Source organism: Aethalodelphis obliquidens, unplaced genomic scaffold (assembly GCF_003676395.1).
Source record: "Aethalodelphis obliquidens isolate GAN/ISIS:26980383/991018 unplaced genomic scaffold, ASM367639v1 scaffold53, whole genome shotgun sequence".
Classification (NCBI taxonomy): Eukaryota; Metazoa; Chordata; class Mammalia; order Artiodactyla; family Delphinidae; genus Aethalodelphis; species Aethalodelphis obliquidens.
Genome location: NW_020837997.1, coordinates 11,280,333 through 11,302,778, shown reverse-complemented (window position 1 = coordinate 11,302,778; position 22,446 = coordinate 11,280,333). Strand labels below are relative to the sequence as shown.

General features: G+C 60.2%; 2 protein-coding genes across 16 annotated transcripts in view; one reads left to right on the top strand and one right to left on the bottom strand.

Moving 5' to 3' along the window:
* Positions 1 to 1,653: 1,653 nt before the first annotated feature.
* MPND (MPN domain containing) lies at positions 1,654 to 11,116 on the top strand. 12 transcript variants are annotated; one of them, XM_027085439.1, is made up of 14 exons: positions 1,667 to 1,884; positions 2,017 to 2,179; positions 2,277 to 2,539; positions 3,253 to 3,489; positions 5,865 to 5,997; positions 6,566 to 6,650; positions 6,850 to 6,946; positions 7,244 to 7,316; positions 7,395 to 7,471; positions 8,308 to 8,476; positions 8,563 to 8,633; positions 9,196 to 9,285; positions 9,979 to 10,071; positions 10,867 to 11,116. In XM_027085439.1, exons 2-14 carry the CDS (start codon positions 2,173 to 2,175, stop codon positions 10,951 to 10,953), a joined length of 1,482 nt encoding a protein of 493 aa, XP_026941240.1. In that variant the 5' UTR covers positions 1,667 to 1,884; positions 2,017 to 2,172; the 3' UTR covers positions 10,954 to 11,116. The 12 variants fall into 12 exon arrangements, 11 of the variants coding, with proteins under 11 accessions (XP_026941242.1, XP_026941245.1, XP_026941241.1 ...); XM_027085435.1 differs by having other exon boundaries at positions 1,662 to 2,179; positions 2,260 to 2,539; positions 3,220 to 3,489; XM_027085436.1 differs by having other exon boundaries at positions 1,663 to 2,179; positions 2,260 to 2,539.
* Positions 11,117 to 11,301: 185 nt separating this feature from the next.
* SH3GL1 (SH3 domain containing GRB2 like 1, endophilin A2) overlaps positions 11,302 to 22,446 on the bottom strand; it is a 32,282-nt gene continuing 21,137 nt past the window's right edge. The window contains exons 2-11 of one of the 4 annotated variants that reach the window (XM_027085447.1): positions 18,949 to 19,048; positions 16,946 to 17,014; positions 16,540 to 16,612; positions 15,564 to 15,707; positions 15,048 to 15,181; positions 14,735 to 14,893; positions 14,271 to 14,437; positions 13,473 to 13,597; positions 13,251 to 13,310; positions 11,302 to 12,818 (exon numbers count right to left, since the gene is read on the bottom strand). In XM_027085447.1, the coding sequence (XP_026941248.1) occupies positions 12,622 to 12,818; positions 13,251 to 13,310; positions 13,473 to 13,597; positions 14,271 to 14,437; positions 14,735 to 14,893; positions 15,048 to 15,181; positions 15,564 to 15,707; positions 16,540 to 16,612; positions 16,946 to 16,954 (1,068 nt within the window). In that variant the 5' untranslated portion in view covers positions 16,955 to 17,014; positions 18,949 to 19,048 and the 3' untranslated portion in view covers positions 11,302 to 12,621. The remainder of the gene's footprint in view (positions 12,819 to 13,250; positions 13,311 to 13,472; positions 13,598 to 14,270; positions 14,438 to 14,734; positions 14,894 to 15,047; positions 15,182 to 15,563; positions 15,708 to 16,539; positions 16,613 to 16,945; positions 17,015 to 18,948; positions 19,049 to 22,446) is intronic. The other 3 variants (XM_027085446.1, XM_027085445.1, XM_027085448.1) reach the window with 3 other exon arrangements.

The window sequence follows — 22,446 nt, the reverse complement described above, 5'->3', positions numbered from 1 at the left end:
GCTCCTGGGTGGGTGGTGAGATGACTCCAAAAGGAGGTTTGGACTGGACACAAAGTGAGTGTCAATGAAATTTAACTATCAAGTTAAGAAGAAGAAAAAAGGGAATTTTACTTGAGCCAAACTGAGGATTATAACAGAGGAAGCAGATTCTCAGAAAGTGCTGAGAGCTGTTCTGCCTGTTAGAAGCCGAAGGCACATATACATTTTATTTATTTATTTGTTTGTTTGTTTGTTTATTTACGCTGCACCACGGGGCATGCGGGATCTTTAGTTCCCCAACCAGGGTGCAAACGCGCCCTCTCTGCGGTGGAAGCATGGAGTCTTAACCACTGGACCGCCTTGAGACAAAGGATCATACATCGAAATGATACTGATATTCTACATAAAGTTCACCAAGGATAGATAGTCCAGGTAAGCCCGTAAAAAGGGAGGAGCGGGCTTCTCTGGTGGCGCAGTGGTTGAGAGTCCGCCTGCCGATGCAGGGGACACGGGTTCGTGCCCCGGTCCGGGAAGATCCCACATGCCGCGGAGCGGCTGGGCCCGCGGGCCATGGCCGCTGAGCCTGCGCATCCGCAGCCTGTGCTCCGCAACGGGAGAGACCACAACAGTGAGAGGCCCGCGTACCGCAAAAAAAAAAAAAAAAAAAAGGAGGAGCAAATCATCCTGATCCCCTACAGAGCTGGGAAAGAACACTATTCTTTTAAGAAGTTACATTTACTGTTGAGTAGGCATTCCCATCTTCCCATGTTTGAGGATCACTGGTTAATGTGTAATGCAGATTGGGGAGAGAGGGAGGAAGGATGTCCAAACAAACAGAGAATTTTGTTTACTTTTTCTTGTCCTGCCTTAAAATACAACTTTTATTTCATCATGAGTAATAATAATCATTCACATTGCCTAGCTCTTACTCTTTGTCAAGCCCTGGTCTTTAACAACTCTGAAGTAGGAATTATTATCCCCAGGAGGCAACAGGGAGGTGGAGACACTTGGCCAAAGTCACAGAGCTGGGAAGTGGTGCCGCAGGATTTGGAGCCAGGTCCAGTCTGATTCCAGATCATCCTGGCTGGACACCCCCGCCCCTAACAGCCTGTCCCCTCTTCCAAACCCGGGTCGGGTACACCCATATGCGGCTGAGCCCAGCCAAAGGTGCCCTGCAGCTTAACGGAGCCCCCACCCCGGGCTTTAAGCCCTGCGAGGGGCTGGTGAGTCCCAGCGCTGGGAGGTGGCCCTGCGCCTCGGAGCGGAGGTCCCGGGACGGCGGCCACCGAGAAAAGAAAGGGCTGCAGCTGTGCGGCGCACTAGCTGGGCTCAGCCCACATGCACGAAGCGCTAGCGTTGGGTGGGGGGTGGAGGCCACGAGCCAGCTTTGACCCGCGAGCTGATTGGCTAGCTGAGGACAAGACCCTACAACTGATTGGATGCGTGAGGCCGGAGTCTCCTGCTGACTGCTAGAGGAGGAGCAGTTTAACACTGATTGGCTGGAAGGAATCCAGCCTCTACCGTCTATTGGCTGAAGATGAAATGACCCAGTTTTAATTGGTTGGCTGGCTCTGCTGTGATCCAATCATGGAATCAGTCGAGGGCCGCCGGGAAGGGTGGAAGTTAACCCTTTAGAGACTGCCGCCCGGCTTGGGCGATCTACAGTCGCGGCGCGGGGCTGCTTCCCCATTCTATCCCGTAGCCCCAGGGCAGTGTGGCTCATTCTCCCGGACCTCAGTGTCTCCTCGGTCCCAACAGCCGAGGCCTGTGTGTCCCTCAATAGGAGTGGCCGCGGACCTCAATTTCCTCGGTCGACGTAGTGGGCTGAGCCACCCTTGTCCCCCAGCCCCAGGCCTCAATCCTGTAGGCTATGGCCTCGGGTGGAGTCATTGGTTCTCCGAAACCGTAAGTCCCCGGCCTTAGTTTCCCCAATGGTACCCTGAACTCTCGGCTACCAGCCCCCTCCCATGGAAGGTGGCCTCAGGCCTCAGTTTTCCGAATGGTCCCGGAGGATTGAGCCGCCGCCTCTTTCTCCAGCGTGTGCAAGCCGGAGGCCTGACTTTCCCCGCTCGCTCCTGCTGACCCGCCCACCGGCGGCGGCCAATGGGTGGGGCGCTTCCCGCTCGGGGCAGAGCCGCGTCACGTGCCGGGAAGAAAGCACCAGAGGCGCGCTGGGCGTGTGGCTGAGCGGCCATGGCAGGTACGGCGGGCCTGGCGGGGGGCCGGCAAGGCGCTGGGTGGGGTGGCTGGACCAGCTCGGGGTGCGAGGCCCCGCTGCAGCCTGTTGCTGCCCGCAGCTCCAGAGCCGCTGTCCCCCGCGGGCGGCGCGGGCGAGGAGGCGCCGGACGAGGACGAGGCGGAGGCCGAGGACTCTGAGCGGCCGGGGGCATCGGGTGGCGCGCGCAGCGGCGGCGGAGGCGGCGGCGGTGGCGGCGGGGCCGGGCCAGGGAGCTGCGGTGGCCCGGGGGGCGCGCTCACCAGGCGCGCGGTCACGCTGCGGGTGCTCCTCAAAGACGCGCTGCTGGAGCCCGGCGCCGGGGTGTTGTCCATCTACTATCTGGTGAGCACCCCCTAGCCGCATCCCATCCTAGCTGGTGCAAAAGGGGAAACCGGAGTCCAGTGTGCTTTCTTGCCGCAGGCCGAGCCCCGGTGTGGGGAGGGGAAACTGAGGTACGGAGCATCCTGACCCAGCACGAGCCCTTCTGGGCGGGAGAACATTGTTTACCAAATACTCCACTCAGAGAGGACACTAGTGCCTTCCTGACTGTGTGACCTCATTCAACCTCTCCGTATACCAGTTTTCCCATCTGTAGAATGGGATTTTCTTTCCTCCCATGGGGTTGCGTGAGGATTCAATGAATACAGTGCTCAGCAGTATGCCTGCTACACAGTAAGTGCTTTTTATAAGTGTTTGCTATTATTACTATTATTGTTACTGTTGTTGTGCTCTTTGTGAGTGGGAGCAATTTGTGAATTGAACACCTGCTGTGTGCCAGGCTGTGTTGGGTGTTAGGGACACAGCAGAGATCAAGACAGACCCTGTTCCTGCCCTTTGGGGCTCACAGTCCAGTGAAGGGAGGGGGTACAGTCATATAACTGGACAGTTCCAATCCAGGCTGATCGGGATGGTACCTAAGCTGGAAGCCTTCCTGGAAGGAAGCAGGAAGTGGTTACCAAACCCTGGGAAGCGGCATGGGGTCAGGGAGGACTTCCCAGAGGAGGGGTCTTGATGGGTACCAGCTCTTGGGCCCAGCCAGCCCACTGTCACTGCAGGGGAAGAAGTTCGTGGGAGACCTGCAGCCCGATGGGAGGATTGTGTGGCAGGAAACGGGCCAGGTGTTCAACTCACCCAGCGCCTGGGCCACCCATTGCAAGAAGCTGGTGAACCCAGCCAAGAAGTCTGGCTGTGGCTGGGCCTCTGTCAAGTACAAGGGCCAGAAACTGGACAAGTACAAGGCTGCCTGGCTCCGGCGAAACCAGCTCCATATACCTGCAGCTGCCGCCGATGAGGTGCGTCCTTCAGCCTCCCTGACTCACTGTTGGATAAGGAGTACCCAGAGAGAGGATGTTGGAGCTGGGGCCTTGAAGGATGAACAGGAGTTGGTCAGAGAAAGGTGAATGGAAGAGTTTTCCAGAGGAAGGGATAGCATATGCAAAGCCTTGTAGGCATGAAGCAACACATGCTGCTTAGGGAACCATTATTAGCTGATGCAGCTGGACATTCAGATGCCTTGGTAGCTGAAGGGCCTGGAGACATCAGCAGGGACCAGATCTGGGAGGGTCTTGAATGCCATGATAGTAATAGATATTCTTTGAATGTTCACCAGCTGGGTTGAACTTGGCCAAGGACCCTCTCTGGGTTCCTAGTCTTTTTCATATGTAAAATAGAGATGATAACGGTACCCAGGTGTATTACACACACACACCTGGTTGGCAAATCTTTAGGGCCACTGGCAGGCTGGAAACTCAGGCAAGAGTTGATGCTGCAGTCTTGAGGTAGAATTCCTTGTTTTCCAGGAAACCTTAGTTTTTGCTCTTAAGGCCTTTAAACTGATTGGATGAGGCCTACTGACATTATCAAGGGTAATCTTCTTTATTGAAAGTCACCTTATTGTAGATGTGAACCACATCTACCCAATGCCTTCAAAGCAACACCTCGACTAGTGTTTGATTAAATAACTGGGTACTATATCCTAGCCAAGTTGACTTTTAAAACTAACTTTCACAGCATGCCATAGGGCTATTCATTCAGCAAGTATTTAGTAAATGCCACCTGTGTGCCAGGCCCTCTTCTAGGTGCTGGAGATAAAACAGATCAAAATGAGAAAAAATCTCTGCCTTCATGGAGAGAGAAACAAATAAGTCCACCTTACTGTACGTTGGCAGAAGTAAGCAGGGACAGGGGATGGGAGTGGTGGGAGGGTTAGGGTGGTCAGGGAAGGCCTCACTGAGAAGGTGACATTTGATCAGTGAACTGAAGGAGGGGAGGGAGGGAGCCATAAGGCTTTCTGGAAAACAGCACATGCAAAGGCCTTGAGGCTAGACTGTGGCTGGTGTTTTTGAGGAACAGTGAGGCTCCAGTGTGTCTGGAGCAGAGTGAGCAAGGGGCAGAGAGGGAGGAGGTGAGGACCAGGGCCGGCGGGGGGAGGACAGGGGCAAGTCGTGCAGGACATCATGGGCTGCGGGGTGGACTTGGGCTTTTACCCTGAGGGAGGTGGGAGCCCTGGAGGGCTGTGGGCAGAGGAGGGGGCGGGACCTGACTCAGGTGCTCACGGCCGCCCTCTGCTGGCTGCTGTAGGGTGTAGGGAGGACAGACTGGGGCCAGGGCGTGAGAGTAGGAGCCGGGGAATCGGGGTGCAGGTGATTGTACAGATCCAGGTGGCTGATGATGGGGTGGACCAGGACAGCCATTGAAGGGGGAGGAAGTGGGCAAGTTCTGGTTAATTCTGCAAGTGGATCTGATGGGTTGTGCTGATGGATCTGATGTTGGTGTTAGGAGATGTTTTGTTCTGAGCAAGTGGGTAGACAGGATTGCCCTCATCAGAGATGTGGGGAGGAGCAGGTTTGGGGGGATGGTTGGGGCAGGGTGGCCATGTTGAGTGTGAACCCCCCACGAGGAGATGTCAAGGAGCAGCTGGACCCCAAGTCAGGAGCTCAGGAGAGCCCCAGGCTGGAGTCAGGACTGTGGGCAGTTGTTCAGGGGGTAGAGGGGGTTGGAGGCCACCCAGGAGGGATGTGGGTGGGGAAGGAAAGAGGCCCGAGGACCCAGCCCTGGGCCAGCGAGTGAGATGGGGGAGAATAATGGGGTCCAGGAGAGGTGGGAGGGAAGCCAGGTGAGTGGGGGGCTCCCTGAGGAGTTTCTGGGAGGAGAGGAACAGACCCGGGCAGACGCTGCCAAGAGGGGGGCAGGGGGACAGAGACTGAGATGTGACCATTGTGTTTGGACACAGAGAGGTCACCTCGGCAAGGTTTCTTGAGAGAGCAGGGGGAGAGGTTATTGAGAGAATCTGGTAAAATAATCCATGCAAAGTGCTGGCTTGCTTGCTGGATGAATGGAGCAACAGGGCATATGCTAAATGCTTTGCACGCATTCTCATTTCACCCTTACGCCACGCCTGTGGGGCTGGAGGTCATTGTGCCGTTTAACAGATGAGGAGACTAGAGCCCGAAGTCTGTTTGTAATAGGCAGAGGCGGGATTCGAACTTGCGAGGCTAGTCCACAGCCTAGATTGTTTCTGCTCACTCCCTCCCTGTAGTGGGCACCTGGGGCAACGACAGGAACCGAAGGCTCAGGCCAGCCAGAGGTCTCTGTGGAACTTGCCGGGAGGGTAGGGAGCAGCCAGCTGAAAGTCCCGTCGCTGTCCCCCCAACCCCGACCCCGCCAGAGCCCGGCCAGCGAAGGAGAGGAGGAGGAGCTAATGATGGAGGAAGAGGAGGAGGAGGTTCTGACAGGAGCCTCAGCGGAGGACAAGAGTCGGAGACCACCGGTGAAGGGCCCCTCGGAGCCTGTCCACCCTGGTGAGAGGTGGGGGGAGGAGGGGAGGAGGAAGGGCAGGAGGCCGACGGAACTCAGGTGGGGGAGGAGGCTGGGGGCAAGTCTGGCCTTTCTTTTCCTTAGAGCCCCCAAGATGCCTGGCTGACTTCCCAGCCCCCGTTGCCTAATTTCACTCTCACTGCCTGACTTCTTTAAGCTCTAATACTACATTTCTTGGTCCCACTGCCCAGTTTCTTTATCTGCTGCCGGATTTCTTCACCATGCCGCCTGATTTCCTTGCTCCCCCGTAGGATTTCTTTGCCCTGTTGCCTGATTTCTAGCCCTGCCGCCTGATTTCTTTGACCCGTTGCCTGGTCCTCACCTGACTTCCTGAGCCCTTCATCTGAGTTTTTAAATCTCTTCTGCCTGATTTGTTAACCTGCCGCCTGATTTCCCAGTCCATCTGCCTGATTTTTAAGGCTGCCCCTGGAGTGGTTTTTTTTGTTTTTTGTTTTTTTCTTTCTCCGGCTGCCTGGTCTTCATTTTCCACTTTCTAGCTGGGGAAGGAACTGACGCTGCCTTTTTTTTTTCTCTTACCCCCCAACCCCGCAGAGGCCACGCCCCCAGGGAAAAGGGTGGAAAACAAGATCCGGGTGCCTGTGCGCTACTGCATGCTGGGTAGTCGAGACTCTGCCAGGTCAGATATACCCCATGCCTGCCGGGACCCTCACCCCCATCGGTGTGAGCTCTTGCCGGTGTATGGGGAACAAAGGCAGGGGTAGGGTGGAGACAAGGCCTCAGGTCCGAGCTGGATGTGGGCAGCTGGGGAGCCAGCGTGGGGGTGAGGAAAGGGCCTGGGGGTTCCTGAGGCTGTGGAACCCTCCTGGCTCCTTCAGGAACCCGCACACCCTGGTGGAAGTAACATCCTTCGCAGCTATCAACAAGTTCCAGCCGTTCAACGTGGCCATCTCTAGCAACGTGCTGTTCCTGCTGGTGTGTGCCCAGCTCCTACTTTGCCCCTTAGGGGTCAGGGGCTCTCAGGCCTGGGCAGGGGGTGTCCCCCCACCCCACCCCCCACCAGAGGATCCCTGGAAGGTCGGCTCCATGAGAGCAGAGACCTTGTCTGCTCTGTTCACTACCGGTGAACAGTAGGCACTCAATCAATGTCTGAATGAAGAAGGAGGTGGATGGGCTGACCCCGTCACAACGCAAGGGCCCTGGCCCTCAGGACGGCCTTGGGGCGGCGGTGCGCAGTCTGAGCGGGTCTTCCATTGTCCCTCCCCTCCCCAGGACTTCCACAGCCACCTGACCCGCAGCCAGGTCGTGGGGTACCTGGGCGGCCGCTGGGACATCAACAGTCAGAGTGGGTATTTGGGGCCTGTGGGCAGGGGGGTGTTTGGGGCTGGGGTCGATGTCCACGCCTTCTCCCGCCTCCGTGCAGTGCTCACGGTGCTGAGAGCCTTCCCCTGTCGGAGCCGGCTGGGGGACGCGGATACCGCGGCCGCCATGGAAGAGGAGGTGAGGGGGCGCACGGTGACTCGGCGTTCTGGGGAGGGCTGGCGTGGACACAGCTGTCCTGGCTACCGCGTCTTGGCGCCTAGCACCGTGTCGCCACTCAGCAAGGGTGCAAATGGGTGTGTGTGACCTCCGGTCCCCTCACCTGTGACCCCCACCCTCATACTTCCTTCTGTACAGACGCCGCCGCCGGCCCCTTCCCCTCTGAGCCTGTCTGGCACCTGGTAAAGGCCCGATAAGTATTAGCTGCCGTCCTTAATGTTTTCATAGGGTGCTTAGTACGCGCCTGCGCTCCACACGCACCTTGTCACAGGGCACAGAATGCGTGTGGACTGGGCGCGCACATGTCTCTCCGCCCACTTCTTCCTTTCTCTTTACCCTATCTCTTGGTTTAACTATTGATTGAGCGCCTACTATGTGCCGGGAATTGTTCCTTGAGCTGAGGATACAGCAGTGAGCAAAATAACCTTTTATCTTAGATTTATGTGAGGAGCATCTTTGTTTTTTTGGGGGAGGTCGCACCACTTGACTTGCGGGATCTTAGTTCCCCGACCAGGGATTGAACACCAGGCCCCGGGCAGTGAAAGCGTGGAGTCCTAACCACTGGACCGCCAGGAAATGTAGCAGCAACTTTTTAACGTTATTTGTTGACTGTCCCCCACCCCCTCACTGGACTCGCTGAGGGTGGAGCAGGGTGTGTCTGCGTCACTGCTGTGCCCTCAGGCCTGGTACACAGCAGGCGCTCATTAAATGCTGGCCGCGTGGGGCTGGATGGGTGCCAGGCACGTGAGCGCACTAGGGCTGCTACAGCCCCCGGCCCCGTGCGTCTCTGCCCCTAGATTTACCAGAGCCTGCTCCTGCGGGGCCTGTCCCTGGTAGGCTGGTACCATAGCCACCCGTACAGCCCGGCCCTGCCGTCGCTGCAGGACATCGACGCACAGATGGACTACCAGCTGCGGCTGCAGGGCTCCAGCAATGGCTTCCAGCCCTGCCTCGCCCTGCTCTGCTGTGAGTCCCGGGAAGGGGCGGGCGTGGGGCCCCAGAGGGCCACCGCGCCTCCATGCCCAGCCCCTTCTCTCTCTCTCCTCCCCCAGCCCCTTACTACTCTGGTAACCCGGGCCCAGAGTCCAAGATCTCGCCCTTCTGGGTGATGCCGCCCCCTGAGGTAGGCGGGGCTGCTGGGGGGAGGCCTAGGGCTGGGAGGCGTGGGCGGGGCCCTGTGTGGGTGTGGGAGGGGTCAGGAGGCCTTGTTAGCCGCAGGAAGCCAGTACTCTGGTTCCGGGCTCATCTGGGGAGCTGGGGTCTGCTCTCATCTGTGAAATGGGAACATAATCATTGCTCTGAGGCTGTGGGTGTGAGGACTGTTGAAAAGGTGGGTGCTCTACCTGTAGCATGCTGCTTTTGCACCAAGGTAGCCTCCTTCCTGAGCCCTGTCTGGTTTCATTCCCCAAGTCCATCTCGGGGTCAGAAATCAGCTTTAGAAAGGAATTCCGGAGCCATGGCCACTCCTGTGTGTGTGGTGGGGTGGGTGCCACCCTGCCTCCCTGGTCGCATTGCTGGGTTCCTTTAAGGTCTCGCGCGGCTCTGGATCTGATCTGAGTGCGGAGCCAGGCCTGCAGTATCAATTCTCTGACTCCCAGCCCTGGGCACTTCCTGCTGTGCTCTGCCATCTTGGAGGGGGGCCGGGTTGGGGGTAGCTAGTGGTGACTGCCATGTGTCTCTGCCAGCAAAGGCCCAGTGACTATGGCATCCCCATGGACGTGGAAATGGCCTACGTCCAGGATGGCTTCCTGACTAATGACGTCCTTCATGAGATGGTGAGTTCACTGCCGCGTGAGGTGGGTGGGGGTGGGGTGGGTGCCCTGGGAGGAGCAGGTGGGAGATGAGGGCGCCCAGCTGGATGGACATGACACTGTAGGACTTGGGAAGCGCTGGCTGAACGGGCCACATCAGGGCCCAGTCAGGCTCCTCTTCCGCTTCTGAAAATCACGGGCTCTTAGGATCAAGTCCCAGATCCTTGCCTCAGCCCCTCCTACCTCTCCCCCTCGCCCTCCTGGCTGTTCTGGAACATGCTAGGGACGCTCCCACCTTGGGCCTCCGCAGCTGCCAGGGATTCTCCAAGTGGGGACACGTGAGAACCTCAGGTGTTACTCGGACGAATAGCGAGCAGGCACGTAAACAAACGGAGCTAGTTCGTCACACCTGTGACTTCACTGATGTTACTGCTCTGGCTAAGGCTAAACCGTGGAGCCATGTCAGGACCGGGGCAGGTATAAAGAATCACATTCAGTGTGCCTGCTGCTTCTGCAGAAGTTGTCTCCCCCTCCAGGGGGCCCTCCTGCCAAGCCCCTAATTTCTTCAGGACCTGGGTAACGTCTACATGCCACACTGCATTAGACTAGAGGCCCCCCGAGGGGTGGCAGCAGTGTCTGTCCCACTCGCTTATGTATCCTGAGTGCCTGGCCCGGGAAGTGCGGTCGCAGGGGCTCACCTGCCCCACCGTTCCTTAGATGCTGCTGGTAGAGTTCTACAAGGGCGCCCCTGACCTCGTCAGGTTCCAGGAGCCTTGGAACCAGGAGCACACCTACCTCGACAAGCTCAAGGTAAGACTCATGCTGAGTCCTGTGCAAACCCCTCCTTTTATAAAGATCTCTGGGAGCCCTGGGGACCCCCCCCCCCCCACTGAATATATTCGTGGGCAGCTTGAAGAGAAGTGAGTTCTTACCTGGGCCTATACAAAAATACTTCAGTCAGAAATGAATGCTACCAAAGAAAAGTCGTGTTTTATCACATGGAGGTGGTGACGCTGGTGGACATCACCATCGACATGCAGATGAAAATGCAAAAGCCCCGTAGACCTCATCACCCCTGGGACGTCCCAGCTGGAGACGCTGCTCTGGGCCCTGTTTCTCCCGGGGCGCCCATGGAGGTGCAGGAGGGGTTCTGAATCTTAAGCAGCAGCAAAGCTGAACCGAGCAGAGCGGCTGGTGCTGGGAGTGGGTTTGTCTAGCCCGCTGGTCCTACCGCTGGTAAACGGGACGTGTCGGCAGGCGCTCCGCATATTTCCTGCCTTAGAGTCGTTCTCAGAAGACACTACCCACTCCGCTTTGCAGAGAAATAGCTTCACACGTTTGCTTGTTTTGTTCACACTTAACAGTGACCAGGGCTTAAAGCTGCCACTGGTTACCTCCCAGACTGGTGCTAGGTGGGTGGGGTGGCCTCGGCACACGAGGGGGGCGCGTGTAAGAGCAGGATTTGGGAAGTGTGGAGGAACCTCACCCCCAAAGGACGACGTCCCCAGGCCTCGAGGTGTGGCTTCAGGGACACGGCTGCGTGCTTGGGTTAGGAGAGCCCCCTGGCAGGCTGCAGCCCTGAGGCATCAGGCCTCCTTATTTCAGATCTCCCTAGCCAGCAGGACGCCCAAGGACCAGGGCCTGTGCCACGTGCTGGAGCAGGTTTACAGCGTCCTCAGGCAGGGGAGCTGAGAGCACCAGCCTCCAAGGACCAGGGAAGCCTTTGGTCAGATGCGGCTCCCCGAGGCTCTGCGTTGAGGGGAGTGGGCCCAGGGCCTTTGTGCTGCTTCGTTCCTGTGTGACTGAGGTGTGTGACGGCAGGGGCTCAGATAATAAAGGAGAAACAGCCTAGGCATGTGTCTCACGGATTCAGGAGGGGTTGCTGTCCATGCAGCCGTGGCTATGGGGAGGGGCCGTGCTGGCGACTGGGCGGATGACAGCCGTCCCTCCCAGGCTCTCTGTGGGCTGGTGCTCATGTGGGCCCCACCCTGGCTGGAGACCCCTTCGAGAGGGCCCACCCTGCACCACAACCAGGCAAGAGACTGTAGAAAGAGACATTTAATACTTTTCTTAAAAAAATCAGGATTACATTTTGATCTGCCCTAGGCTGGGATGGCTGTCTCTCCTCCAGGTACTGGTGACCAGGGGCCTCTTGGAGGAGCAGGGAGGGCCTGGTGTCCTTGGGGGCTTTACCGGGTCACCAGAGGAGGGGAATGTGAACCAGGCCCGGGGTCCCCTGTTTAGCCAAGTTTTGGATTAGGCAAGAGGGGACGTGGGTGCAGGGCTGGGGCCCTGCTGGTCTGGGCAGCTGCCTACCTTGGTCTGGAGGAGACGGCCTGGGCCACTGTCCAAAGAGGGTATGGTGGCTGGCTCACCAGGGTGGTGCCCGTGACTCCCCCAAGGGTCCCAGCAGCCAGGGGTCTGGGAACATTCACTTAACAAAGCCTTTGTGCTTGACCTTCCACATAGTGGAGGCTGGGCTCCCGTGGTCGCATGTATGTGTGTAGGCTGGGCTCCCGTGGTCGTGTGTGTGTGTGTGTGTGTGTGTGTGTGTGTGTGTGTGTGTGTGTGTACACGCACGTGCACGCTGGCAGCTTGTGCCAGAGATGCTCCATGTTCTTGGCTTGGGATGCAGTGGTGGGCACGGGTGTTTGGGGCTTAGTGCCCTGCAGGGGGGAGATGGCCTGTCTTTAGGGGCCCTGGCTCCTGAGAAGCCCAGGCTCGTCTTTCCCCAAGTCCCCAGCCAGAAGAAAGGGGTGAAACCCTTCCAGGAAGGTGGCATCTGTAGGCACTCAGGGGCCTAGGGAGCTCTGGAGGGGGCTGGTAGTGTCCGGGGGGGATTTAAAAGCAGGGTGGCGAGTCTCAAACAGGGGTCTCGCCCAGACCACCCCATCACACCGATGTTCAGTCCTATCCCGTTAAGGGCAGGTCTCCAGGCAGGGCTGGATGGAGGTGGGAGAGGATGCGTGTGCGTGCGTGCGTGCGTGCGTGTGTGTGAGAGAGAGAAGGGGGGCCCACCTTGAGTTACCAGTCCCTGGAGGGGTGGGAGCAGTTAGTGTTTCTAAGAGCACCTTAGTGTGAGCCTCCTGGGGCGGGGCGGGCGGAGCTGGGGGGGCAGAGTTGTGAGCAGCAGGAAGGAGGAACACTGCCCAGCCCCCAAGACGGCCACGTGGAGTGGGGAAGGGAGCCCCCACCACCGGGGGTGAGCACTAGTGTAAACAGGGGCCCCGCTGCCCTGGGGCTGGATCAGGCCCAGAGTGGGCTGCCCCGCAGGCTGTGAGCACTGCCCAGCTGCGGGGGCCCGTGGAATGCAGAGATCTGGATGGAGGGGCGGCGGGCCGACACACCATGGAGACGCGGTCACTGGGGCAGCGGCACCAGCACCTCCACGTAGCTGAGGGGGAAGAAGCCAGACTGGCCGTGGAGCATGCCCTCATACCAGTTCTCGTCGATCTGATTGGTCAGCGTGATGATGTCGCCCTCATGGAAGCCCAGCTCCCCGTCGTTCTCAGGCTCAAAGTCGTACAGGGCCTTGCAGCTCGGCTGGTCCAGGGGCGCTGGGGGCGGGGGGAGGTCCAGGCTGTCACCTGCCCCTGTGGGGGCGCAGGGGGATGTCGCCTCCTCTCCCCCCCCCCCCCACCCCTTTGTCCTGCCTACTCACTGCTCCTTGCTTTCCCCCAAGGAGAGCCGCTCTCTCCCCTGTGGCCCCCACTGCTATCAGGAGGAGCCAAGTGACAAGGGGAGGGAAAAGGGCTCTGTGAGTCGTCACCAAAACGCTCCTGGGAGGAGCTGGGGACACCCAGTGGCATCAGGGTGATAGTGACCAGAAGCACATAGCTCTCAGGGTACCACTTGGAACAGAGGGAAGCCCAGCTCCACTTCTACCAGAGAAGGGGTGGAGAAGGACCCTTGGGGCACAGATTAGCAGGCGGCATCATAAACCGAGGCAGGGGCACGGGGCAGGGCCTGGGCCCCTTGGGGACACTCACGCATGCTCCTGCTGCTGGGGGTCCGGGTGGGCTTGTCGGAAGATCGGAAAGATGACGAAGCTGCTCGCAAAGAACAGAGGTGGGCTGAGAATGCTGGCGTGGGGCCTGGTGCCCATCCTTGGGGCTCCTTGTGCAGAGAACTGGCCCTGCGGTTGGATGGGTGGCGGGCTAGGGGCTCCCCCGAAGGGGCCTGGGGCAGAGTGGTGCCCTCTCCTCCATTACCTGTGATCTTGGGGGCCGTGGCACAGGGGAAGCCCCCGTTGGACTGCTCAGGCTCTCCGAGGTCCAAGGGCTCCCGGGGCTTGGGCTTATACTCCCGCTTGGGGCGCGAAGAGGCTTCGCGCATCCTGCATGTGGAAGGACGCCTGTGAGCGACTGCAGGGCACCTGTTGAGCCCTCGCGTGTCGAGGTCAGGGAACAACGCCTCCAACCCCAGCTATTTATGCTGCTGCCTCGGGACTCGGGATGCACGTGGGAGGTGGCGAGAGGGGGGCCCCCAGGCATATCTCCAAGGCTGCCTACAGGCCTGATCCTACTGCACCCAGAAGCCTCCTTGGCAGTGGCGGCTGGGGAGCTGGTGCCCAACAGATACCCACCCCTCACCAGGGAACCACCGCCCACCGGGGCTTCCCTTCTTAGGCCCTGGACGCTGCTGACTGCAAGATGGCCCTTGGAGACAGGGAAAGAGAGGAAGGGGCTCCCCAGGGGCAGGGCTGGCCAAACCCTCTCCCCACAGGACATCCCAAGCCTCTCCTCTGGGGACCAGGATGAGCATGATGAGGTCCTGCTCCCTCCTGGGACCCCCGCCCCGACTCATGCAGCCTGGGATTCTTTCTGAAAAGGAAGTAACCCCGCTGCTCTGGAAGGAACGTGTCACAGTGAGGCTGGGTTGTCCAGGGGCGGGGGCGTCCCACGGGTCCCCCAGGGCTGCCCTGGCAGCCGCAGCACCCAGCCACCGGGCCTCCCAGCCAGCAGGGTGGGCCGGGGCTCCCGCGGGGAAGGCCAGGGGGCCAGGCCCACCTTCGCTTGAGCTTGTCAGCCAGCTCATCCAGGATCTGCACGGCCTGCCGGTGGTAGTCCAGTTGGGCATCCACCAGGGCGGAGAGCTGGCTCACCTGCTCGATCTGCAAGGGACCAGCCAGGGCTGAAGAGCTGCCCTCCTTCTGGCCCCCATCTCTGGCTGCCTCCTGCAGGAAGCCTTCCCAGATTGTTCCAGACGTGGGCCCAGCCCCCGCCTGACCCTTGAGCTGCAGCCGGAGGAGGGTGAAGGGCCTGAGGAGACCCCAAAGCCTCAGTGGGCCAGTGGCTTCCTGTGGGACTCCTGTTCCCCCTTCCTTCCCTTCACACCCTGAACAGGCTGCCCACTGGCACTGGGAAGTGGGCACCGCCGCTGGGCTCGTGTCTCAGGGGCTCCCCCAGAGTGGTCCCCGGCAGACCGGTGTGGTGGGTGCACGCGGGGAGGGGCTCAGGGCCTACACACGTACGTCAGTCTCCAGGAGGTTGTGCATGCTGGTCTCGGCCACCTCCTTGGACTCCTCAAACTTCTCCATGGCCTGGCGCAGCTCCTCATCGGGGATCTTGCCCTGCCGCTTCTTCTTGTAGTCAAAGTCCAGGCGGCGGCCCTCCAGCTTCTTCAGGTGGTGCTGGGGGCCGGGACGAGGGTCACACCGCGTGCCTGGGACCTCGGGGAGGGCCACCTGATGCCCTGCAGCCCTTCCCGCTGGGAAACCTGGCCTGGGCTGTATGTGTGGGGGGAGGGGGTAGGAGCGAGGGTGGGCCTGGAGCGGCCCCGCATACCTGGATCTCCTTCAGGTCCTTGTCGCACAGGTTCTGGAGGGGATCGATGAAGTTCTGCTTCACCTCTATGTCCAGGGAGTCCTTCACCTCAGCCAGGCGCTTCATGGACTCCCCGGCATCCAGCAGGGCGTCGCCTGGGGAGAGGATGGGGTGGCGGAGGAAGCCGTCACAGGAGGCCTTGGCCTGCGCGGCCGAGGCACACCCCACGGCCAAGGACCTGGACACCAGAACAGAGAACGAAACAAGGGACCCTTAAGTCTGACCCGGAGCCACGGGGGCCAGTGGTGACAGGTGTTCACGAGCCGCCCTCCCACCTCTTGGAAGGCACCCAGGTCCACCGTGGGCCGGGAGGGTGGCTTTTGCATGGCCGTGATGCTGTAGGCAGCCCTCGTCCAGGGGACCAGCCACCCTGGAGAAGATCCTCAAGCTACGGGGAAGTGCCAGCCTGCTGGCAGCAGAGACTCTGGCCCCAAGCTCTCAGGCCCGCCCCCGCCTCCAGCCTCCCCAGGGCCTCACCGAAGTTGGACTCGCCGCCCAGCTCCTTCCCATGGCGGATCATGCACTCGCCCAGCAGGCCCTCCGACTGCGGGTAGCCAGGGTTCTTCACCTGCCCTCGGATCTTGGACACCGTGTTGAGCATCGTCAGCTTGGCCCGCGAGGCTAGAAGAGGGCGGGGCCGGGTGGGTGTGGTCTCTTAAGGAGCCACCAGACTGCCAGCTGCCCCCCTCTGCCCGGGTGCTTGTTTATTTCTGAAGTGCTCCCTCGGCCTGAGGAACCAGAGCGTGAGAAGAACCTCCTGAAGAGATGTCCCCCCGCTGCTCTGGTCCTCGTGCAGGAGTACTGGCAGTGGGCAGGAGAGGGGGCCAGCTCCTCGAGACCCCCAGAGAAGCGGGGTAGGCAGGTAGAGGTGTGGACAGGCACAGGTGCCCCAGTGCAGACCTCTACTGGGGGCGGGAGGTGAGGGGCGTGCCTGCACCTCTGCCAGCTCCAGTCTGTCCTCAGCGAAGGCCTCAGGTGGACACAGCTGCTTTTGCTGCCTGTCCTGCATCCTCTGCCTTTCACTACAGGAACCAACATTTGGATTTTTCTCCAGGAAAAGTCCCTGCCTCCCTCTCAGCCTCGGAGACCCCACCTCATGCTCCAAAGACAGGCTTGTGGCTGGGGCCTGGCACCTGATTCAAATTGGTCCAAAGAGTTGACTGGGGGGAAAAGATGCCCTTTTCTGCTGGGACCATTAGCTCTAAGGATAATTTAAGGCTAGGGTTGCCGTGAAAAGCGAGAGCTGACAGATAAAGCAGAAAGGAAACGCATGACCCTGAAGACATCCTTTGGATGCCTGGATCCAGCCATGCCTGAACCTGCCTAGCCCTGGGCATTTCAGTTCTGTGGGCCCACCCACTGCTTCTTCATGCTCCGGTAACCAGAAGATTCTGGACTGACAAGAGACCCGAGGAGCTGGGGGCAGACCCCTTGCAGCTGGCTGGTGCCCTACCTGGGTTGGGCTGCAGATACTCGATGGTTCTGGCCAACACTTCTGTCACGGCCTTGCTGGTAACATCCACCTTCTGTAAAGGGAGTCCACGTGTAGGGTTTTGAAACCATCAGGGCGTCTGAGGCCAAACCAGGAGCACCTGGACAGCCCTTGCCCTGGTCCCAGTTCCCCAACCGCCTCAGAGCCCACGCAAGAACTGCCCGCTGCTTCTGGGGGCCGCCTCGCCTCCCTGCCTCCTTGCTGTTGGCTGTGCTGTGCCCCCGCCACTGCCTGCTCTGGGCTGGGGGGAGGCCTGCGACCCGCCTAGACCCTTCCGGTAGGCCTCGCCTCCCCCCAGGTGCCAGGGCCGGGGCCTATGGGGGCTGGTAACACTGCCAGCGTTAGACAGGCATCCCTCTCCTGTTACCTTCTCCATCTCTTTGAAGTCATCGTCCAGCTTGGTCCCTTCAGCCCCTCCGACCTTCTCACTGACCAGCTGGGGAACGAAAGGAGGGAAGAGAGTGTGAGCCTCAGAGGAGGAGGGCGAGGGCTCAGGCATCCACGATGGCTTCCCAGGGATGCTGAACGTGGCAGCCAATGGCAAAACGGGGAGCCAAACGAGCTCCTGCTCCAAACCCACATACTCCTGCAAACCCAGGGCCGGGGGCTCCTCCGGCCGGAAGCCTACCCTGGCTGCGCCCACCAGGTCAGGCTGCGCTGGCAGCTCCGCAGCCCCCAAGAGGGTCCCCCACCCCTGCGGAGTTGTGCAGACTGTCCGGGCCCCCCTCACAGGGCCGCGGGGCCCACACCCGGACGGGGCTGCTGTGGTTCAGCGAGACGCCGAGGCTCACGGAAGCCCCTTTGCTCAGGGAACTGTGGCCTCCCTTTCCCACTGAACTCCTGCCTCTCTGCGAAGGACTCTCGGGGACCAAGGGTCTGCACGCGCCAGGGGCACCTCTGAGAGGCGAACAGGTCCTGAGGCCAAATGAACATGAGGACTGCCATGGGACAAGCGCCGAGTGGGAGGGAAGACCTGCCCCACACGGGCCAACTGTGGTGCCCAGAAGTCACTTCTTGCGTGCACGGGTGTGAACACACACAAACACACACACAATTTCCTGGTGGCCAGCAGCAGTCTTTGCCCACTTGTCAGGACCGCTCCCGGGGCTCCTGAAGGCACCCTAACCCTAACCTGTGTGGTCTTGGGCCATCAGCTTCACTGGGCCTCAGTTTTCACCTCTGTAAAATGGGGTGACAGGTGTGCACCCACCAAGCTGCGGCCAGGCTGCCGTAGGCTGCTGTGTGCAAGTGTGTGCTCTGGGGTACTCCTGCGACACCCATGCTGCCCACACCGATGACTGCTGTTACTTTCCCCACGCATCTTGGTTCTCCAGGGGAACCACAGAACTGTAGGGCAGACCTAGCCTATAGGCCTTTATCCCTGCCTCTCCCCCCGGGGGTCAAGGGGAGTCTGGGGGGAGCTCCATGCCCCTGCAAGTCAGTGTTCTCATGGCAGCTGCACCCCGGGAGCCCAGGAGGGGATGGGGCACAGAAAGGAAGCAGGGCTGGCTCAGGGCCCCTCCACCATGCACCAGTATCTGGGGGACCTCCAAGGGCAGGCAGGGGCTGCCCTCCCATTTTTGACTTTATAAGGAAAGACCCTGGTCTCTCCTAGGTGTTTCTGGGGTGTTATACTTTATTTCATGGGGCAGTTTCACTTCTTTTGATTATGGTAAAACAGGACGTTCTCAAATTCAGTGGTTGCCAGAGGGAAATGAGTTAGGTGTCTGATGTGAGACAAGACACTTCTGGTGAACTGAAAGGGTAGCTGAAGTGCTGGGGCTCAAAAACCACACTTTCCGGGCCGAGGGCCTGCTCAGTACAGGGGACATGGGCGCCCCCAGGGAGCAGCCCCTGCTGGCGGGGACTACATCCTTTCTCTGAGGGGAGAGGGCACAGGCAGACCCCACAGCCTCTTCCAGGCCCTCCAGGAGTGTCACCTCCCCATCTTCCCTGGGAGCCCTCTGACAGCTCCCATGTGGGGCCTCCTTGCTCTGGCACCTGGGGGGCTGTGCTGGGAACATCTGGGTCCCTACCAGTCTCCTCGCCCTACCCCCACCTGGGAGCTCCAAGCTCCAGTCCCTCAGGCTGATTTGCCCCAGGTCCCTTCTCTCCAAGGCCCACAGTCTGGAACTGGCACAAGTGGATGAAAGGATGACAAAAGGCCAAAAGGGAAAAGTGGGAAAAAGCAAGCCACATGCCAACCACAGCAAGAGCATCAGCAAAGGGAGGCTGTGCTGAGTGCTGGGCTGTGCTCCAGAGGAGGGGCCTGGGGAGCCCCCAGGAGGAGGCCGGAGGGCGGGGAGTGCCCCATCTGTGTGGGAGGCCAGGACTCTGCCGCTCGGTCCTGCTCGGGGACCCCGCACACACCTTTTCGGGGCCGGCAAGAGCAGCAGCACCACCATGGAAGTAACACCTTCACGTGTAGCGTCTGCATCCAGCACTCCCCACAACTGACGGTGTTCCCCGGCTGCGGGAGAGGAAACTGAGGCGCAGCCCTGGCAGAGGCCCCGCGGGCTGAAGCCCACTCTTCTCTCTGCAGCTGCCGCCCCCCCCCCCCCCACTCCGGCCCGCAGTGCAGAGGGGCTGGCCCCGTCAGCCAAGGCACCCCCCCCCGGGGTGGGGGAGGCAGCAGAGGGGGTGGGTGAGCGCTGCCCACTCTCCGGCAGGGCTGTGACCACGGCGGTGTGGAAATCATGGCCTCCTGGGCCTGCCCAGCTGGGTGGGAGCCTGAGTCACCAGCAGTGGGCCCACACTGGCTGCCACTGTGAAACCCATATGGGTGCCTCCCTGGGGGAACGTGGGGCCCAGGCCAAGCCACGGCCCCAGCCACCCCCGCCAGGTGACAGCCAGGGCTGAGGGGTCGCTGTGGAGAGGCTGCGCTCGGCCAAAGCTGGCAGCGGCCTTCGGAGATGAACTCGCTGTTGCCCGTCACACGGGCCTCTCAGATCTCAGCCTGGCTCCCCACCTGCACGCCTGGCTTCACTTCCGCCCTGGCAGGGCGCTCAGGGACCGTGAGTCCCATGAAGGCCCAGAACAGGGTCCTTTCTAAGGAGGCCGGGCAGCTGTCTGGAAAAAAGGTCCACGAGTGGTTCTGAGACCAGCCACCAGGTGGGACTGCTGAGTGACTGCTGCTCTGTGACCCTCTGAGCGCGGGCCTTCCTGTGTCTGTCCGTACCCTGTGATGGCGGCTCTATCGAGGTATTGCTGGCCTGCGCACGACCCACCAGGGAGTGCACACCTCTGCCCCGCAGGAGGCTCCCTCTGCAGCCTGTCCCTCTGGCGGTACCTCTCCGGGAAACTGCATGAGCCAACCCCCCACCGTATGTTTGGTCTGACCTATGTTACTGCCCTTATATTATTTCTAACCTCTGAGAGGAGCGTGCCCTGCTTGCAATTCAGCCTGCAGGCGCCTCCAGGGCTCCAGCTCCAGGTCCCCCTCAGTTCAAACTGCAGCTTAGACTGCAGAGGTGGTTACTACCAGCCAGAAAGTGGAAGGACCCCAACCTGTTCGCTTCCCCGTGTGCTAACCCATTCGGACTGCTCCGCCAGCGACGGCCCCAGCCCAGCTCCCACCTGGACTCTGAATGGTCAGATTTACGACGACACGACCCCCAAGTGACTGCGACAGGCAGAGGGCACCCACTTCAGGCTCTCACACAGAGAAGCAGTGGAGCCGTGTGGTCTGAGGACACCTGCCCCAGGCACCTGGAAAGTGAGCAAACTTGGAACGGAGATGGGGCTTCATCCCTGAGCACCTACACGACCTCCACCCATGCAAGGTACCCGTGGGCACTCATAATAAAGACCACTCGGAGAAGGGGCTGTTCTCTCAAGGACTGGCGTTCTTCAGCCTTCTAGCCTTGGCCATGTTTGGAGAGGAGCGAGGAATCTGACACGCGGGAGAGAAACAAAGAACGCGCAGTGGAACAATCTGAAAACACAAGACATCGTATGCCAAGAGCCGGCAGGACAGCCGCTCCAGGAGTCGAGCAGAGAACAGGAAGGCAGGAGAACCTTCTTTCCCCCAGGGAGGGACGTGGGGACGAACGGCTGCCCCAGACCAGGCAGGCACGCTGCAGTGGCCCCTCAGGGGCAGCGGAAGCTCGAATCCTGCACCAACGGGAGGCCTTGTAATTGAGTCATCTCAGCGGGGAAACCTGATCAATATGATATGGAAAATAAACAGCCGATCTGCAGGCTCGGTGACCGGGGCAGACGATCCACTTTGACGAATTAAGAGCTTAAGTAAAAAGAGCAGCAGGAGGAGGCTGGCACAGAGGAGCCGGGAGAGAGAAGAGCAGGGCTGCTCAGGGCCTCGCAACGCAGGATGGATGCTCTGCACGTCCTGCTCAGCACCCTCGCGCCTCGTCCAGCCGATATGCTCTGTGGGGCCGCTTGCCACGCTCCAGGTTAACAGCGGAGGTCCCCATCCTCTCCCAACTCCCCCAACTCCCCTCCTGCCCTCCGCCTGGCTAACTTCTCCCTGCCCCCACCCCGTGCTACAACAGAGCAGCCCCCGCCTCTCCCTCCCTCCTCATCAGTGAGGAGCCCAGCGCCAGGCGGAGGGGGCACGCGTTGGGGGCAGCTGCTCTCGGGCACTGGCTGGAGAGTTGGACTAAAAGGCATGGAAGGACTTCCCTGGTGGTGCACAGGAGTTAAGAACCCGCCTGCCAACACAGGGGACACAGGTTCGAGCCCTGGTCTGGGAAGATCTCACATGCCACGGAGCAACTAAGCCCGTGCACCACAACTACTGAGCCTGCGCTCTAGAGCCCGCGAGCCACAGCTACTGAGCCCACGTGCCACAACTACTGAGGCCACGTGCCTAGAGCCCACGCTCTGCAACGAGAAGCCACCACAATGAGAAGCCCGTGCACCACAACGAAGGGTAGCCCCCGCTCGCCGCAACTAGAGAAAGCCTGCACGCAGCAATGAAGACCCAACGCAGCCAAAAATAAACAAATAAATAAATTTATAAAAATAAATAAAATTTAAAAAAGAAAAGAAAAAGCGATGGGGGTGAAAGAGCCTTGGGGTCCAGGCCCAGCCGCCCTGCTATGCGGTCCCGTTCCGGCCATTCTCGGGTCTGGGCCAGTGAATGCCCTGTGGCTGAGGCGCTGTGACCCAAGGCTGTCAGGTGTGAGCACTTCCGGCTCCAGTTAGCGACCACCGTCGGGAGGGGGTGGGCAGGCCCGCTACCCGCTGCCAGGGCAGAGGCTGTGCTGGCTTTGAGGAGCGCCCCTCTGGCGAGGGAGATAAGAACAACAGAGACACAGTGATAAGAGCTGCAAGGGAGGTTTAAACACGCCAAACATGCTCCTGGCTGGGTGAGCTGCGGGGGCCAGTGCTGTCCAAGCTGGACCTCAAAGGGCAGGGTTCCAGCAGGCAGAGCCTGGCCAGGCAGGGACATGGTGTTCTGGGTGAGACCCAGGCTCAGGGGCACAGGGGCTGCCATTCCTGATCCTCCACGTGCCAGGCACTGTGCGGGCGCTTTGCATACATCCTGCCATTGATTGTCACCCCTCTGCAATGACAATGCAGGGACCTGCACACCCATTCTACAGATGAGGAAACCCCCGGGGTAAGAGGTGGAACAGCAAGGCTGCGAGCTGAAAGTAGAGAAGCTGGGAGCTGCGCCCAGAGCTGTTGGACTGGTCGGTCCGTCCCTCACTGCTCCCCGCAATGCAGGATCTGCCAGAAGGGCACGGGGCCTCCGAGGCTGTGGGGAGGAGGCAGACTGCCTGTGTGCAGAATGCCCAAACGTGGGAGGTCCCGGGAGGCAACTGCAATGACTCCTGGGCAGGGCTAAGAAATTCCTGAACGGGGAGGACGGCACAGGGACGGGAGGGAGCGACACAGGGATGG